Consider the following 19,057-nt stretch of genomic DNA (forward strand, 5'->3'; position numbering starts at 1 on the left):
GACACAACCTTCATGGATTTGTGGACCTGCACTCCCAGGTCTCTCTGTACGTCTATACTCCTAATCGGCCTACCTTTTATCACATAGCTCCTCTCTGCATTATTCCTTCCAAAATGCATCACCTCGCATTTGTCAGGATTAAATGCCATCTGCCACCTATCTGCCCACTGCACCAACCTATCTATATCCTGTTGTATCACCTGACAATCCAGTTCTGTACCCGCCAACCCTGCCATCTTGGTGTCATCAGCAAACTTGCTGATCACACCACCTACTCCCTCTTCTAAGTCATTTATGTAGACTACAAAGAGGAGAGGTCCCAGTACCGAGCCCTGCGGCACACCACTGGTCACTGGCCTCCAGCCCGACAAGGTACCCTCCACAACTACCCTCTGTCTCCTATTTCCCAACCAGTTCTCAATCCACCTAGCTACCTGGCCTCGTATCCCATGCGCCTTAACCTTTTCTACCAGCCTACCGTGAGGGACTTTGTCAAACGCCTTACTGAAATCCATATAGATGACATCAACGGCTCTCCCATCGTCAACCGTTTTTGTCACCTCCTCAAAGAATTCCACCAGATTCGTAAGGCAAGACCTCCCTCTAACAAAGCCATGTTGCGTATCCCTAATCAGATCGCAACGCTCCAAATGCTCATACATCCTACCCCTAAGTATTTTTTCCATTAACTTCCCTACCACCGACGTCAAACTCACTGGCCTATAATTCCCAGGGTTATCCCTACTACCTTTTTTGAACAACGGGACCACATTTGCTACCCTCCAGTCTTCTGGGACCTCACCTGTGTCCAAAGAAGAGACAAAGATGTGCGCCAGAGGCCCAGCAATTTCATCTTTCGCCTCCCTAAGCAGCCTGGGATAAATACCATCAGGCCCCGGAGCTTTATCCGTCCTTACGCTACCTAAAAGCCCTAGCACTTCCTCTCTCGTAATAACTATATCCTGCAACTGAACCTCCGCTCCCTCCAAGAGACCGCACGATTCCGAACCCCTCTCCTTCGTGAATACCGACGCAAAGTATTCATTCAGGAGCTCCCCCATTCCCTCCGACTCAATACACAACTCTCCACTCTTGTCCCTAAGAGGACCAATTTTCCCTCTAACTACTCTCTTGCCTCTAATATAGGAATAAAATGCCTTAGGATTATCCTTAATCCTACCGGCCAAAGCCATCTCATGCCCTCTCTTCGCCCTTCTAATTCCCCTTTTTAGCTCCCTCCTTCTCTCTCTATATTCCTCCAGCGCACACTCCGTACCCATTTGTTTTGACCTAACATACGCCTCCCTCTTCTTCCTAACCAAGTCTTCAATATCCCCCGTAATCCACGGCTCTCTAATCCTACCTTTCCCATCCTTTCGCTTAACCGGAACAAACCTCCCCTGTAACCATTTCATTTTGTCCCTAAAAGCCTCCCACTTGCCAACCGTGGACTTGCCAGCTAACAGTCCCTCCCAGTCAGTTTGCTGCAGCTCCCTCCTAATCCTGCCATAGCTCGCCTTTCCCCAGTTCAGCACACTCCCGCTTGGACGGCACTCGTCCCTTTCCATTTTTATCCTAAAGTAGACGGACTTGTGGTCACTGTTTGCCACATGTTCGCCTACCTCTACCTCACCCACCTGCCCTGGCTCGTTTCCCAACACTAAATCCAGTATAGCCCCTCCCCTAGTCGGGCAAGTTACATACTGTTCTAGCGACCCTTCCATAACACATTTCACAAACTCCTCTCCCTCCGTACCCCCAGCTCTAGGCCCCCTCCAATTCACTCCGGGAAAATTAAAATCACCCACTACAACCACTCTATTCTTTCTGCACCTGTCCAAAATGCCCCTGCAAATTCCCTCCTCCACTGACTTTGGACTGTTGGGTGGCCTATAGTACACCCCTAGCAATGTGATCTCTCCCTTTTTATTCCTCAACTCCACCCACAGCGACTCAATCCCTATCTCTTCCATATCGCCCTCCCTCTGCACTACTGTGATGTTTTCCTTGACTAACAGTGCCACCCCTCCACCTCTCTTCAACCCTCCTCTGTCACACCTAAAACACCTGTACCCAGGAACATTCAGCTGCCAGTCCTGCCCTTCCCGTAACCACGTCTCCGTTACAGCCACCACATCCAACTGCCTCACAAACATCAAGGCCCTAAGCTCATCCGTTTTCCCTGCCACACTCCTAGCATTGAAACAGACACAGTTCAACCCACAAATGTCCCTCGGAACCACCTTCTCCCTTATAATTTTCCTTTCACCCGTCTCTCTCCCAGCCACCTCCCCACGCCCCCTCCCTATTAGTTTAAATCATTCCTGAACACCCCAGCTAACCTCCCTGCTAAGACACTAGTCCCCCTCCCGTTCAAATCCTCCCCACCCCTCCTGTACAGTTGCCTTTCTCTCCTAAACACCTCCCAGTGATCTACATAAGTAAACCCCTCTACCCTACACCAGTCCCTCAACCATGCATTCAACTGCATGATCTCGTCGTTCTTAGCCCTGCTCGTACTGGGCAGCAACCCAGACAGTGCCACCTAGAGGTATTGTACTGGGTAAGAGTGTTAATGAATACTGTGGAGTTGCAGGAGTGGGATATGCAGGCAAGTCACAGCTTCACTTATCTGGTGGCTCCCTTAACATTCTCTAAAGGCAGTGACTGGGAAGTCCAGGGATTTAATTGAAAATGTGGGGTATTGAGTGGTCAGTTAGCCAGGGCTTTTATTAAGTATCCTTGGGAATGATCACACCAGGGGCAGGGAAGTCCATAATAACCATTGTGGGTGTGTGTGGTCAGCTGGATGAGCTCATAATAGATAATGCCCACTTGTTTGGGGAATTAGTGTGTTACCTGAAATATGAGCATCATAACAGATAATGATGGTTACGGGGAGGAGGAGGAGAAGGTGTACAGGTTTCTGTGTGCTTTTTAAGGCCATTCACGACTTCAGAGAATTCCTGAAATGTTCTTAAAATTGGTAATTTTGAGATTTTAATAGAACATAGAACATAGAACATTACAGCGCAGAACAGGCCCTTCGGCCCACGATGTTGCGCCGACCAGTTACAAAAACAATGACCCACTAGCCTATACCAATCCCTTTTCGTCCATAAACCTATCCAGAGATCTCTTAAACGCCCCCAAACTAGACGCATTTACAACTGCAGCAGGCAGGGCATTCCAATCCCTCACCACCCGCTGGGTAAAGAACCTACCCCTGACATCCGTCCTGTAGCTACCCCCCCTTAATTTAAAGCCATGCCCCCTCGTGCTAGCTTTCTCCATCCGAGGAAAAAGGCTATCACTATCCACCCTATCTAAACCTCTAATCATCTTATATGTTTCAATAAGATCCCCTCTTAGCCGCCGCCTTTCCAACGAAAACAACCCTAAATCCCTCAGTCTCTCCTCATAGGACCTCCCCACCATACCAGGCAACATCCTAGTAAACCTCCTCTGCACCCTCTCCAACGCCTCCACATCCTTCTTGTAATGCGGGGACCAGAACTGCACACAGTACTCCAAGTGCGGCCGCACTAGAGTAGTGTACAGTTGCAACATTACACTGCGACTCCTAAATTCAATCCCCCTACCAATAAATGCCAAGACACCGTACGCCTTCTTAACAACCTTATCTTATTTTGTTTTGCTGCTGCTCTTTGCTGTTAGCAGAAAGGCTTTTTGATGATATCAGTGTTAATATTTGTCTTCCTTCCTCAGCTTCGGTGATTTTTATCATCTGGATGACTATGACATTCAGACTTCCAGCCTGTCAGTCGGTGAGTAAACATTGCATATTCAATCGATGGCACACTCTCTTCTAGCTCATGGGTTCAAATCCCACTTTAGGATTTGAGGACATCCTCCAGGGTGCTCCCAGGGTCGTGCTGAATGACAGCATGTCAACATTATTGGAGGTGGCACCCTCGCCCAACAGAATTGTCAGTCTTGGATTGAAATTTTTAAATGATCCCAGGCCTCAGAATCTTCCTTGGTGAGCTTTCTAAGTTTCCTTTGTGAAAAAGTGCTCATGTTTTCAGAAATACCAAAGGACCAGGAATTGGAAGAGCAGGAAGTTTTCTTGTGTCATGGTCACCATTCCTTCGACCCGCTCCCGTCACAAGTAATTGAATGGTTCCAGCACACGAGGAGGCCATGTGGCCCATCGTGCCTGTGCCAGATCTCTGCAAGTCTCACTTCCTGCCACCTTTTCCCTTGCAACATTCTTCTTTTCAGAAAATGATCCAATTCTCTTTTGAACCTGCCTTTACCACGCTGTCAGACTGTGCACTCCAGGCCTTAACTACTCACAATGAAAGCAGTTGTCCTCATGTTGCCATTGCTTCCTGTGCCAGTCATCTTTGTTCTTGACCCTTCCCCCAGAGGGAATGTTTTTTCCTATCTACTCCATCCAGGCCCCATGTGATTTTGAAAACCCCTCTCAAATCTCTTCTCACTTTCTGTTCCCCAAGGAGAACAGCCCCAAATTCTCCAATTTATCAACATATCCCTCAGTGTTCTCCTGAATCTTTTCTGCACTTTCCAGTACCTTCACATCCTTCTTAAAGTGTGGTACCCAGAACTGAACACCATCCTCCAGCTGAGACTGAAACAGTGTTTTATACAAATTTATCATAACTCCCTTGCATCTGTACCCTATGCCCCTCTTTATAAAGCCCAGTATCCCGTACCCCTGTCACACTCAATGATTTGTGTACACGTATACTCCCTGGATCGTTCTGCTCCTCCAACTGCCTTTCCAAAATAAACTAAATGGTAAACTCATTCATCCTTTTGATTTGTCTGCAGAATGACTGCTGCATTTGCTGGGTCTTTATAATACTTCTAAGTCTTGTGTATGATATAAAATCTCTTATTTCTTTCTGCACCAGGACTGGAGAGAGCTGTGGATAGAAGATGCATTCTGGCGATTCCTTTTCTCCGTTTTGCTGCTTGTAATAATGTTCTTGTGGAGGCCATCTGCAAATAATCAGAGGCAGGTTTCGTACTGTTCTTTTTCAAGGTCGTCTTATTGGTGTATTTAGTATCAATACCGTACAGTAGGAAAAAAACCACGCACACTTCAATATTAATTCACTGTACACGAACCTTGTGCTGCATTCAGAATTTATCTCCTCCACTTGCTTTGCTCACCAGCCCTTCATTAACCCTTGTTTAACAAACTGGAATCCAAATCTGCACAGATGAGGGTTTCTTCACAGTTGAAGTCCATATACAAGAATTCCATTGCTCTTTGAAATTATAGTTTGATAAATGAGGGGAAGAGATAGAGTGGACGGGAGAAAATTGTTTCCCTTGGTGGAGAATTCTAGAACGGGTGGCATAGATTCAAGATCATTCTCCAAAGATGTAGCGGGTACGTGAGGAACAACCTTTTTATGCAGAGGTTGCTGGGTGTCTGGAATTTGCTGCACAGGAGGGGCAGAGATCTGAAACTCATTGAGAAAGTGTCTGGATCTGCACGTTTAGTGCTGTAGGCTATGAGCTGAGTGCAGGAAGGTGGGATTAAAGAGGTCACCTGTCTGTCCCCGGGCTGGCATGGACAAGATGGGTCAAAAAGCCTCCCCCTGTGCTGTAACCTAAACAAAAATCCTCCCAGCCAAAATGTTCCATGATCTTTTTGAATTGGTGCCTAACCTGATCGCCTCTGCGGGGTGCAGAGGAGGTTTGCCAGAATACTACCAAGAGAAAAGGGAGAAACTGGATTCTCCTCCAAGCTGTAAAGGTTAAGAGGAGATTTAATGGGGTTTGGAATTCTGAGGCATCTTGATGAGAGTACATGGGTAGAAGGTTTCCTCTGTCGGGTTGTAACCAGAATAGTGATTTATGATAGGCAAAAAACCTGGGAGGGACAGTGGGAGGGAGCTGTGACTACAAACTTACTGCCTGAAAGAGTAGTGGAAACAGATTCAGTGGTAACTGCCTCAAGGAAATTGCATTAACACTTAGAAATTTGCAGAGCCACAAGGAAAGAGTGGGACTAATTTGATCTTTAGTGAGCTGGTGCAAGCAAGATGGATGGAATGATAGTTTTGTGGCTTCATTCAATCCCTCCACCACTGACGAACAGTAGCAGCTGTAAGTACCATCTACACGATACATTGCAAAAACTCACCAAGTTTCTTGGGCAGAATCTTCCTAACCCGTGACCATTTTCTAGAAAGACAAGAACAGTGAGCGTCTGGGAATACCATCACCTGGAGGTTCCCCTCCAAGTCACTCACCATTGTCACGTGGAAATATAGCTCCCTCCCTAACAGCACTGTGGGTGCTCCTACACCACATAGAAAACTACAGCACAAACAGGCCCTTCGGCCCACAAGTTGCGCTGATCGTATCATACATGGACTGCAGTACTTCAAGAAAGCAGTTCACCACCACATTCTCCAGCAACTAGAAGCATGGAATCCCTATTTTGCAGAAGGAGGCCATTCAACAGAGCATCTTACTGAGGCTCTCACTATACCCGTAACGCCCTACGTTTATTCCACTAATTCTCCTAACTTACTCATCTTGGGGCACTATGGGCCAATTTAATGGCCAATCCACCTAACCTACGTACCTTTAGAGTGTGGGAGGAAATCGGAGCACCCAGAAGAAACACACAGACACTGGGGAGAACTCCACGCACTCACCCCCAAGGTTGGAATTGAGGCAGCAGTGCCAATTACTGTGCCAACCTGCTGTCCAACAATGGCACCCACCAGAGGGCAATGGATGAGTAATAAATGCTAATCTAGTCAGTGACGCCCACATCCCATGAATGAATAAAAAGATGATTCAGTACTGATATGAAGATGTGCTTTTCAGTTGTGTTGCCAAGGGGTTGTTGTATTGTGTGTTCTGCCCTGTGTTAATCCGTGTAAAGTAATGGCCTATGTTTCTCTGGGTTGCAGGTATGCTTACTCTCCATTGATAGATGAAGTTGATAATGAAGAGGAAGAGGAGCAGTTAATCAATGAAGCTTTTGGTGCGTTTGGTTTATTAATATGTCAGCGTGCATTACAAAGTTTATTTCAGTTTCGTTCTGTGGCCCCATGTCCCAAAGCACCAACAACCAATGAAATGTTGTTTTTGTAAGGTTGGGAATTGAGACACCTTGATGTTCTGATAGATGCTGTATTCCTGTTGTTTAAATTGGAGATGTGACAGGCTCTACCACAATTCCTGCCTGCGGCAAAGCTTCCCTTATCATTACCTTTAGCAGCTGCGCTCTCTGTCAATTGTGTTGTTGCTCTGTCATATAGCTCTGAAGAGGCCCTTCGGCCCATCAGATCTGCACCAACTAAGGTCACACTGAGCCCATTTTCCTGTGCTTGTCCCATATCCTTGAATGTTAAATGTTTCAGGTGCCCATCCAGATAATTTTTAATGGTTGTAAGATTTCCGGTCTCCACTACCTTCCCTGGCAGCGCGTTCCAGATTCCCACCAGACTGAGTGAAAACAAATTCTCAAATCCACCCTCTGAATCTCCTGTCCTTCAGCCTAAAACTATCCCCCCCCTCCACGTGATTGACCTGTCAACCAAGGGGAACAGCTGCTCCTTACTCAACCTGTCCGTACCCCTCATCATCTTACACCTCAACCATTCCCCCCCTGCCTCTGCTCTAAAGGGAACAACCCCATCCTATCCAGTCTCTCCTCATCACAGAACCCTCAAAGGAAATGGAGTTTCTTGTTTGCGTTTTTTTTAAGTTTGTTTCTCATCACGTTGTTATTCTCCATATGGCATTATATAAAATGTCATGTCCGCTTATACCTTTGACTCTGAAAGATCACTGGAGATGCCACTTATTGTAAACAGTCCTGTCGTCACATGGTTACTAAGGAGCAACGATGAGTGATTACCCGAGACTTAGCCAGTCAAGGTCAGTGCATTATCTGGCCCTCATTCATTGCTCCTGGTGGGATCTTGCTGTGTGAAAATTGGCTGCTGCCTTACAATGGTGATGTCACTAGAAGAATTTCATTAGCTGTGAAGTGTTATTGGACGTTCAGGGTTATACAGAAGCTGTCATAAAGCTACAAGACTTTAATTTTCATCCAGTATTTCCATGAATTAATCACATTGCTAATCCCGTTAAGATTAATCATGACCATACCATTCGCTAGTGGTGAATATTCGGGGCAGTATGGTGGCACAGTGTTTAGCATAGCTGCCTTATAGTGCCAGGGACCCAGGTTCAATTCCCAGCTTGAGTTACTGTCTGTGCAGAGTCTGCATATTCTCCCTGTGTCTAATGGGGGTTTCCTCCGGGTGCTCCCCTTTCCTCCCACAGTCCAAAAGACATTCTTGTTTGTGTGCATTGGCCATGTTAAGTTCTCCATCAGTATACCCGAACAGGCACCGGAGTCTGGTGATTAGAGAATTCTCACAGTAACCTCATTGCAGAGTTAATGTGAGCCTAATTGTGACAATAATAAATAAACTTAATGTTAATGTTCACCACCAGCCTCTGAAGGGCAAACAGGGATGGCAATGCTGGTAGCAACAGCCATATCCTGTAAATTATTTTTTAAAAAGGCAATAACATGGTTGGGCTGGTAAAATGATGACTACTAGATTACCCAAAGGTGGCAGTGTCTTAACATTTAAGCTTTGCAATGATATTTTTATCATGTATGAGATTTTATTCTTAAATTCCCTGGTATCATTGATATTACTGAGCCACGACAGATCAGCCATGATCTTGTTGAATGGCGGGGCAGGCTCGAAGGGCTAGTTGGCCTACTCCTGCTCCTATTTCTTATGTTCTTAATTACTTATCTTCTACAGAGGGAATGAAGATAAGAACCATAAAATCAGAATCTAATGGCACAGCCAAACCTAACAGAATGGTGAGTGAGCTTTCAGTGTTGTCAAGTAGATTATTATCAATTTAAAAACTTTTATCTTGATGTTTTAATTGTCACCATGTTGCTTTCATCATAGCGAGTGATGTATCAATTAGTAATATCTTCAGACCTTAAGTGTTTCTAACTCTGGGAGTTTGCCAGTTTTCATATATTTGGAACACTGACCCTGTTCTGAATGAATTAGTGATGCTGACGTTGTGTTGGATCACTGCATGAGCCCAACAGGCTCTGGTACCTGTTCCAGATTGACACTCAAAGGAATCATCGTGGATAAGCTTAAAATCAGAGACTGTATCTTGATATTCTGCCTCTTGTGTGGGGGAGCAGGGGGAGGATGTTCTCTGGTCCCCATGTATTAGTGACGTAAATCACTTGGAAAGGTATTCTTTCTTTTCTATTTCAAATGAATTTGAAAAGGCAGTTTAAAAATTAACAGTCTCAGCATTTCTTAGAAAGTAGCATTCAGAAAAAACACTCGCTGTAATGTTTTTAATGCCTCTTAACACACAGCGACTGAAGCAAATTTCTTTGCTTCTTGTTCCCCCAAAGACTCCGTGCTCAGGGAACAATCACATGGTGACTTTATAGAGGTTTATAAAATCAGATACGGTGAAAAGCTGAGGTCTTTTCCCCAGGGTAGTGGAGTCCAAAACTAGCACAGATTTCAGGTGAGGGGGTGAAAGATTTAGAGGGGGATCTGTGGGGTAATCTTTTTCACACAGAGGGTTGTGCGTGTAGAGAATGAGGTGATAGAGGCAGGTACAATTACAACATTTCAGAGACATTGGAACAGGTACATGGATAGGAAGCTTTAGAGGGATATGGGCCAAACACAGGCAAATAGGACCAGTTGAGTTTTGGAATTTTGGTTGGCATGGATGGGTTGGGCTGAAGGGTTTGTTTTCATGCTGAATATCTCTCTGACTCCACATATCTCAGTGGATCTTTGTTTTACTCAGTGACACAGGAGACCAGGGCCTGAATCCCACCATGCAGATGGTGGAATTTAAATTCACTAACAAATTTGGAATTAAAAGTCTAATGATCATGAAATCATTGTCATAAAATTCATCAAGTTCATGAATGTCCCCTTAGGGAAGGAAATCTGCCATCCCTGCCTGATTTGGCCTATATGTGACTCCAGATCCACAGCAATGTTCCCACAAGGATGAGCAATTAATTCTGGCCCAGCCTCCAATGCCCTCATCCCATGAAATGAATTTAAAAAGATCTGAGGATAATGTATAAAAGATGGAAAGTCAAGTTCCACAGATTAGCATTAGATTAACAAAGCCACGTGGGTCTCCTGGGCTAGTTTTAATTGCCAAAAGGGGTAAAAATTTCTTGCATTTTTATTTTGCCTGTCCTGGAAAATGGCAGGGTTTTGAGTTGGCTGTGGGAAGTGTATATATCAAATAATACACATCACGTACAACATGGGATCTTTACCTGATCGTATAAAAACTTTAAACAAAAGGTGCCACAGATGTTGCTGTGAGATACGGAGACCGGTGAATGTGAAATATATCAGTATAACTTACTGCTGATGAACTCTTTTGGATTTCAGTTAACCTGACCTGTCTCTCTCATCCATGAAGGTTGTCACTCTTTTCCGTCAAGAATTGGTGTTTAAAATGAAATCCACGGCTGCTTTATTAATTCTTTTGCAGGATGTAGATATTGTTGGCTAGGCTAACGTTTTGTTGCCCATCCCTAATTGCCATTGGGAAGGTGGTGCTGAGCTGCCATCTGGAACTACACAGTCCGTGTGGTGTAATTACACCCACCGTACAAAACTAACTCAACATGAACATGAGGGTGGAAACTGATGTGGGAAGTGCAGTTTTATATCTTTGGGTTCTGAGAAATTTAGGGGAAGTTTAATCTGGATTGAACCATGCCATACCCTTCCTATTGTGTGTCTGCTGCTGAATACTCCAATTATTGGCAGCTTGAAAGCGTAAAATTCACAAAAGTATTTTGCCAGCACTTCCACCTGCTGAGCACTGGGAAATAAAGATCACCAAAACATGAGTTGTAATGTGAATGTTTGTTGATACAGGATGAAGATCTCAAATGGGTTGAAGAGAACATCCCATCCTCACTAACTGATGTGTAAGTTTCAGCTAAAACTGAAGCCTGTTTCCCTGAACCTCCCTTCCCAGTGGAACTGTGGTGAGGAATCAGACCATCCCTGAGGGTTGTTTGTGCTTTGCTGACAGCGTAGTTCTCTTGTTGAATAGAAAGAGACGATTACATGCAAGTTTTGGCTGTGCCTTGGTGGCTATTGGTCTTGTCTGAATCAGGAAGTTATAGATTCAAATCATATTTGAAAGATCTGTGAACACATTCTGGACTGGGGTAATACTGCGGGAGTGCTGCACTGTCAGCACTGCCATCTTTCTGATATGTTAAACAAAGATTCTTACTTTCTTGTGAGGTCATAAAAGATCCCATGGAATAGAGAGCAGGAGAGTTCTCCCTGATGTTCTGCTCAATATTTATCCCTGAATAAATAGCATTGCTGTTTGTGGGAGCTCATTGGCTGCAGAATTCCTACAAGTGTAATAAGTAATTCAGTGGCTGAAAAGTATGGTGGGACATCCTGAGCGCTACACACCTACAAGCCCTTTTACTAGTCAGTACTGCTGAGAGAGCTGGGGACACATGACATGCCACAGCCAGAGGGAGTTTTCAGTACTTGTATTGATTCCTCTCAAGTTAAGATGTCTCTGTTGGATTCACTAGCAATATCATCATGTTTTTAAAATGGCCATACAGATTGGGCTGAGTGTGCCATGCCACTCTGGATACAGGTGCCAACCATCGCAGCATGAAGCCAGGCAGACTGGAAGGTCCTAGATCATATTGCCCATTTATTGGAGTTATTTGCTATCAGTAGCCGAGCAGCTGCGATATTCAGGTTGGCCCCTGGAGCAGAGGACAAAAAGTTGTCACAGTTTCTGATCTGGACAGCAGCAGGTGATTGGCTGGAAGTTTGGCGTATGTGAGAATGGGATTAGGTTCCACTGTGATGCTGACCACAGTCAAATTGCCAGTAACACTCAGTCTAACTGGCCATCTTGGAGCTTGTGGAGTGAAGCTCCATCCTTTCTGAAATCACCTGAAATGTTGACCTTTTCTTCGCTTGAAACCCCTTCAAGTTGTACATTATATTGTGTATTTAAAGTAAATTTCCATGTAGGTGAATAAAACCATTCTCCACTTTAGAAGAGGGAGTCTGTTCTGTTTTTGTACAAGGTGTATTAATGTTAAAATTTGTAATTCTGAATTTGATGAGATGTACGTTAGCTGTGGCTCAGTTGGTAACGCCCTTGTCTCTTGATTCACAAGGTTCCTGGCTCAAGTCTCACTCGAGTCCAGCCCAGTGCAGTATGAGGGAACACTGTCCAGTCAGAGATGCCATCTTTCAGATGAGATGTTACAAACTGACACCCCGTCTGCCAAAGTGCGGGTGGGTTTAAAAGATCCCACAGCACCGTGCTGAAGAGGAGAGAATTATCTGCCTTTCCCTGGCCAATATTTATCACTTAATCAACATCTGATCGTTACCACCTTATTTGTGGGACTTTGATGTTGGTGAATTGGCTGCTGTGTTTCCTACATTTACAGCAGTGACCACAGCTCAAACAGAATGCTTCATCAACTGTACAACAGTAGTTGCCAGTGGTTGTGTAAAGCACTATGTTAGCCAGTCCCTCGGTCCACATTGAGTTATTTGCTGGTTCTGTCCTACTCTACCACCTAATAGTTATTAAGTAAAGATTAATCAATTTTTAAAATTAACCCTGCATTCTGGTTTCTCAATCTTGTTCATTATTTTCCAGTGCGTTGCCTACTCTTCTGGATTCGGATGAGGTAAAATGCAACTTAATCTGTAACTTGTCTGCTTGACCGTTAACTGTTCCAGTTAGAGATTTCCCCCATGCTCTGGTGTGCGATAGAGTTCCCCCAGAGGCCTGGTTGTGAAAGACATTGTGTGACTGGAGCGGGCCCTCCAGATTCACGAGGTCCCACACCTCAGCCAAGTTTCTAACCACTGGAGAGAAGTATAACCTTCAGGTGGGAACAGAACTGGTTTCTGATGTTCTACTCCGTGGTGATTAGCCCATCGATCCCTATATGGTCTTTCACCTTGAGTTGCAAGATGTGGCCGGGGTTTAGTTAACCTTTTTAGGTGTGGTTGGTTGTGATAGGAGGAAAAAACATTTCCAAGTGTAGAAAACAGAGGGTGGCAGAGTTGAAGCTTTGCAGCATTTGGCAATGGGTGCAAGTTACATCGAGTTTGAACTCAGCTGCATATTATTGAATGCAAACACTGCCAGTGCAATTGGACAACATTTGAAAACGCTTTAAAACAAAATCCTTCTTGTATTTAAGAGTTGGTAGCTTGGATTAATCCATCTTAAAATTAGTTTATCACAACCAATTAAATATCACAGCGACACGGTGGTACAGTAAGTAGCACTGCTGCCTCACAGCACCATGGATCCGGGTTTGATTCCTGGCTTGGGTCACTGTCTGTGTGGAGTCTGCACGTTCTCCCCGTGTCTGTGTGGGTTTCTTCCAGGTGCTCCAATTTCTTCCCACAATCCAAAAGACGGTTAGGGTGCGTTGGCCGTGCTAAGTTCTCCCTCATTGTACCCGAACAGGTGCTGGAGTGTGACGACTAGGGGATTTTCTCAGTAACTTCATTGCAGTGTTAATGTAAACCTTTTTGTGACACTAATAAATAAACTTCAAGAAGTGCCAAAGCTTTATTTGCACTGAACCCTCATTGAGTTTGCAACATTTTCTGACAAATCATGAATAGGGTGGATAGTGATAGCCTTTTTCCTCGGATGGAGAAAGCTAGCACGAGGGGGCATGGCTTTAAATTAAGGGGGGGTAGCTACAGGACGGATGTCAGGGGTAGGTTCTTTACCCAGCGGGTGGTGAGGGATTGGAATGCCCTGCCTGCTGCAGTTGTAAATGCGTCTAGTTTGGGGGCGTTTAAGAGATCTCTGGATAGGTTTATGGACGAAAAGGGATTGGTATAGGCTAGTGGGTCATTGTTTTTGTAACTGGTCGGCGCAACATCGTGGGCCGAAGGGCCTGTTCTGCGCTGTAATGTTCTATGTTCTATGTCTCAGAAATATGCGTGAGCGAGGGGTAACTCTGCTGGGGATGCGTTCTCATGCATCATTTAAAATTTCTTTTCTCATTTTGCAGGAAATAATGACGACCAAGTTTGAAATCTCCAAAATGGAATAACTGATTGGAAGGATGTTACAGGCAAAACTTTACTCCAGAAGCCAAAATCCCCTACAGCAGCCAAATGGACCTCTGGACCTTTCTTAGTTGAGAGAAAATGAAGGAGCGTATGAAATGTTCTTTGTGGTGTGACCTTTTGAAATGATATAAAAGCATATTTTTCATTTTGGATACTTCCAGCCGATCACTTTATTGCAACTTTTTTTTAAAAAGAAAAACTGCCTTTTTGTACCATTCTCCTTGAGATGGTGAAAATTCGGTTTGAATTCTGTGAAGTGCCACTGGTGAGAGAGAGGTGTGTTTTGTACCACCCGTACGTCAGATTCAGGCAGAGATGAGCAAAGTAATTGTGATGCTAATTGGGCCAAACCGAGGGCTCTGTAAAATATTGCAGACGTGAAGGTTGTTGGGCTGAATATTTTATATAATATATGGTACCTGCTTATCCATATGCAAACATCTTTGTCATAATTTAAGGCAAATAGTTAGAAAATAAGGAAGAAATCAATACAATATTCAGCGTACCAAAAATAATAAGTGCGGAATGTCTGTATCCTCTAACCATGGTGATCGTGCAATCTCTTTTCAGTGTTCATTATTTAACTGCTGGGTGCTTCTGACCTGTAATCCCAAAACTTGGCAGCATTTTGCAGTCTGCTTTTTCACTCAGTGACAGCTGAACTCTTGACCTGAGCCCGTGTTTACACAGCAGTGGTTAGATGTTGGCAAGAACACTTCACCTTAAGCAGCATAATGGGTGTGCTGGAGCATCCTGCCGTCCATCGAAAACTGCCCATTATCTCAGCAATGTTGGGTGAGTTCCAGTTTACTGGAGGACACGTCCTTTGCTGTTGCTGTGAGCTCTTTTTAAGATGGATTCTTAATTTTATTTTTGTCTGCTCCCCAGGACAGGTTGAGGGCCTGTAACACAAACTATGCATTGATCAGTATATTAATGAATATTTTCTGTTGTTTTAAAAACTTTTTCCATGGTAGACAGCAGTGCTGCAGATGTGCTGCTGTTTTGAGTTGCTTCAGGTGATTTTTGACTTTGTGCTTTGAGGAGTTCTACCTGAATGGTACAGAAGCTGGTAACAGCTCATTTTTATTCTACACCCCCCACCCTTCCACTGTCCACTCTGCAGCACGTTCTCTCATGGCATTTTGTGGAGAATCCTAGCAGGTAAGTAAGGAGCTTTCTCCCAGACCATCCCCGGAAACATGAATGTGATTGGCTGTGTTAGATTTTTGTTTTCCTCCCCAGCTCTCTCCAGTTCTCTTGTGTTGTCCCTGAAGTTCTACAGATGATCACTGATGGCGTGGATGTGCACACTGGGCTTGACTATGATGCCCATCCTGGTGAAATAGCCAGTCACCACTACCTAAGCTCACCCATGGCCACCTTGAGGTGAGATGCCTCAGCCAAGGCCAATACATTTTAAATCTGCTTTTTTAAAAAATATCCCAAGAGGATTGCATATCCCTTCTCCATTTTAATTTCCATCTGCATTTAACTTGAGGTTTGCTCACTAAACTTCTCAACAAAAACAGAACTTCTTTGTAAAACTGTCTTAGAAAGGTCATGATTATTCACTGCGTGGTTTAAAACCAGCTTCCAGTTACACAAAATCCATTTCTAAATCTCACGTGAGTTTGAACAAGCTACAGTTTGCCCAACACCAGTCGTGATGAAGATGGGTTCACGCTTCCAGTGCCTGATCTGTGCAGCACCCTTGAAGCTTGGGTTCGAAAGTGTGTCCCTTATAGGGACCTGTACCATGTCTTGTATTGACTTTGTTTCACTCTGTTTAATTCAAAACCTAGTTTGAGTTGTAATTCATCCTTGGATCGGAAGTGCAGAGGACAGTGGTCAGTGCTTCCTATAGCCAGGGGAGCAGCAATAATGCATTTACTGGCAATGGAGAGTTAGCCAATGCAGCCTCTCCCCAACCTGAATGCAGCTCCTGCCCAACTTAAAAGTGTGAATTCCAAAGCACGACTGTCCAGTAGGGGCTTGGACTGGTTCTCGATGGGGCAGAGTGAGCTCCAAAAACATGTATGTGTGAACTGCTTACAGAGTGTCTCCACATCAGATGGACATTACGTACTACACTGAAAATGTACTGTAAGCAGACTTGTGTTTGTGAAAAATCAATAAATCATTTAGTAAAATGAAGTCTTGTTTAAAGAAATAACAATTGTGGTTATATTTCATATTGCTATTGGAAGCAAATTTACGTTCATCTGTGCTGCTACCACTAACAGGGCATCAGATTTCTCGTGTCTCCTCACTTGATGTGTATAACAGCTGTTCAGAGCAAAGGTTATTGTACGAGAAGTTAACTTCCTGTAAAACAATCAGTTTAGAAGATAAATCTCCAGTCGGGTTGACATGGATTCAGGTCAGAATCCTGAAATAGTTGGGGATCACATTTCACGTTATCTCAAAGGGAGTACTTATGTGCGGGGGGACAGTGGCATTATAGTATTGTCACTGGGTTAGTAATCCAGAGGCTCGGTCTAATGTCCTGAGAGCAGAGGTTCAAATCCCATGATGAGAAATAAACACATGGTATCCTGAGCTAGTGTACCCCGGATGGACTATGAATACTAATGAGAAAATAAGGAAGAAAAAGACGTGTGTTGGAATAATAGCAATAGAAAGCGGGTAGAATATATCAATTGCAGGAGAGAGGCTGAGGCTGGAGTAAGGAAGGCTAAGAGGAAGCATGAGGAAAGGATGGCAGGCTACACTAAAATGTTCTTAAACCGTATTCATGGTAAAGGGATAGAGTGGGGATCATTAGGGAGAAGCAGGGTCAACTGCTCAGTGGTGCAGAGGGTATGGCAGAGATGGTAAATGAGTAAACTGACAATGGCCAGCCGAGAATATGGGTGTTGAGCAACTGAGCAGTCTAGTGTTCGATAAGAGGTGCTAAAAAGGCTGGCAGTCCTCCAGGTGGGAAGGTTGCTAGGCCTGGATGGGATACTGGATTGCTGAGAGGCAAGAGAGCAAAGCCATTGCCAGAAATTTTCCAGACCTCACTGAACACAGGATTAGTCCATTGGCATCTGGAATATTACAAATGTTACTCTTTTATTTAAAAGGCAAAGGATAACTCAGGAAACGACAGACCTGTCAGCTTGACATCAGTAGCGGGAAGACCAATGGGAGGCCATTATACAGGATAAGATAAATCTAAACTTGAAGAAAAATATGTTAATACTAGACCATCAGGGCAGGTCATATCTTCAACCCGTTACCAATTAAAAAGCTAACTCACTGCCCTAGCATCCACCGCACTGTTCAGTTCTGGGCTTCTTATTTCAGGATGGATGTTAAAACCCGAGACAGGGTGCAAAGGAGATTTACTCGAATGATTCCAGGAATGAGTAATGTTAGATACAAGGAAGGATGGGAGAAATTGGGCTTATTCTCCTTGGTGCAAAGTGCATTAAGAGGTGACCATATTGGGGTGTTCAAAATGATGAACTATTTTGATTGGGTGAAGAAACATATTCTGTTTCCCCTAGTTGGTACGTCAGTGACGTAGGGTCATAATTTCAAGTTGGTCGGCTAGGAGTGAGATGATGAGAAACTCCTTTACTCAGAATTGTTGGGATTTGGAATGCGCTGCCCGGGAGAGTGATAAAGGCAGATTCCGTAGGAGATTTCGAGAGCTGGATACAGATTTGCAAGTGATGAATTTACAAAGAAAGAACAAAGAAAATTAAAGCACAGGCACAAGCCCTTTGGCTCTCCAAGCCTGCAGCGACCAGGCTGCCCAATTTAACTAAAACCCAGTGCCCTTCTGGGGCCAATATTCCCATCTCATTCATGTACTGGTCAAGGCACCCCTTAAAAAGTCACTCGTATCTGCTTCCACTACCTCTTCTGGAATTCTAGGCACCCACCACTTTCTGTGTGGAAAAGAAATCTGCCTCGTACATCTCCTTTTAAACCTTGCCCCACGTACCTTAAACCTGTGCCCCCCTAGTAATTGACTCTTCCACCCTGGGAAAAAGCTGCTGACTATCCACTCTGTCCATACCCTTCATAATCTTGTAGACTTCTATCAGGTCTCCCCTCAACCTCTGTCATTCCAGTGAGAACAAACCAAGTTTCTCCAATCTCTCCTCATAGCTAATACCCTCCATACCAGGTGAATCTTTTCTGTACCCTCTCCAAAGCCTCCACATCCTTCTGGTAGTGTGGCGACCAAAATTGAACACTATATTCCAAGTGTGGCCTAACTAAGGTTCTATAAAGCTGCAACGTGACTTGCCAATTTTTAAACTCAATACCCCAGTCTTGAAGACAAACATGTTGTATACCTTCTCCACCTGCTTTGCCACTTTCAGTGACCTGTGTACCTGATTTAGAGAGTTATGGAGATAGGGCTGGAGAATGGGACCAGCTGAGTTGCACTTTCAGGAGCTGGTGCAGACATGATGGGCCGAATGGCCTCCTGTGCTGTAAAATTCTGTCTGATTACCCTCCCTTTTTAGGATGCTTTCTACCCCTCAGAGACATCCAGGACCCCGGCACCAGGGAGGCAGATAACCATCCTGGAGTCTTGTTTGCGCTCACAGAAGTGCCTGTCTGTACCTTGAACTATCGAGTCCTCTATTGCTCTCCTACTTCCCCCTTTCCCTTCTGAGCCACAGAGCCCGACTCCATGCCAGAGACCTGGTCACCATGGCTTACCCCTGGAAGGTCATTTCGCCCCCCCATAGTATCCAAAACGGTATATTTATTTAGGAGGGGAAGAACCACAGGGGATCCCTGCTTTCTCCTCTCCCCTCTCCTGTCATCTAGCTAGCTTCGTTTTTAGGTTGCCACTTCCCAATAACTCCTATCACCCCCCCCTCTGCCTCCCGAATGATCTGAAGTTC

General features: G+C 44.6%; 1 protein-coding gene across 1 annotated transcript in view; it reads left to right on the plus strand.

The window, feature by feature from the left end:
• The window catches only part of LOC145337158 (transmembrane protein 87A), a 54,537-nt gene extending 38,200 nt beyond the window's left edge, over positions 1-16,337 (plus strand). Inside the window, exons 15-21 of the mRNA XM_080181946.1 lie at positions 3,730-3,788; positions 4,902-5,005; positions 6,927-7,000; positions 8,808-8,869; positions 10,950-11,002; positions 12,736-12,766; positions 14,120-16,337. Of these exons, the coding sequence (XP_080038072.1) occupies positions 3,730-3,788; positions 4,902-5,005; positions 6,927-7,000; positions 8,808-8,869; positions 10,950-11,002; positions 12,736-12,766; positions 14,120-14,161 (425 nt within the window). The 3' untranslated portion in view covers positions 14,162-16,337. The remainder of the gene's footprint in view (positions 1-3,729; positions 3,789-4,901; positions 5,006-6,926; positions 7,001-8,807; positions 8,870-10,949; positions 11,003-12,735; positions 12,767-14,119) is intronic.
• Positions 16,338-19,057: the final 2,720 nt, after the last annotated feature.

This window comes from Carcharhinus amblyrhynchos, unplaced genomic scaffold (genome assembly GCF_965287045.1).
Source record: "Carcharhinus amblyrhynchos unplaced genomic scaffold, sCarAmb.v2.hapA scaffold_44, whole genome shotgun sequence".
Lineage (NCBI taxonomy): Eukaryota > Metazoa > Chordata > Chondrichthyes > Carcharhiniformes > Carcharhinidae > Carcharhinus > Carcharhinus amblyrhynchos.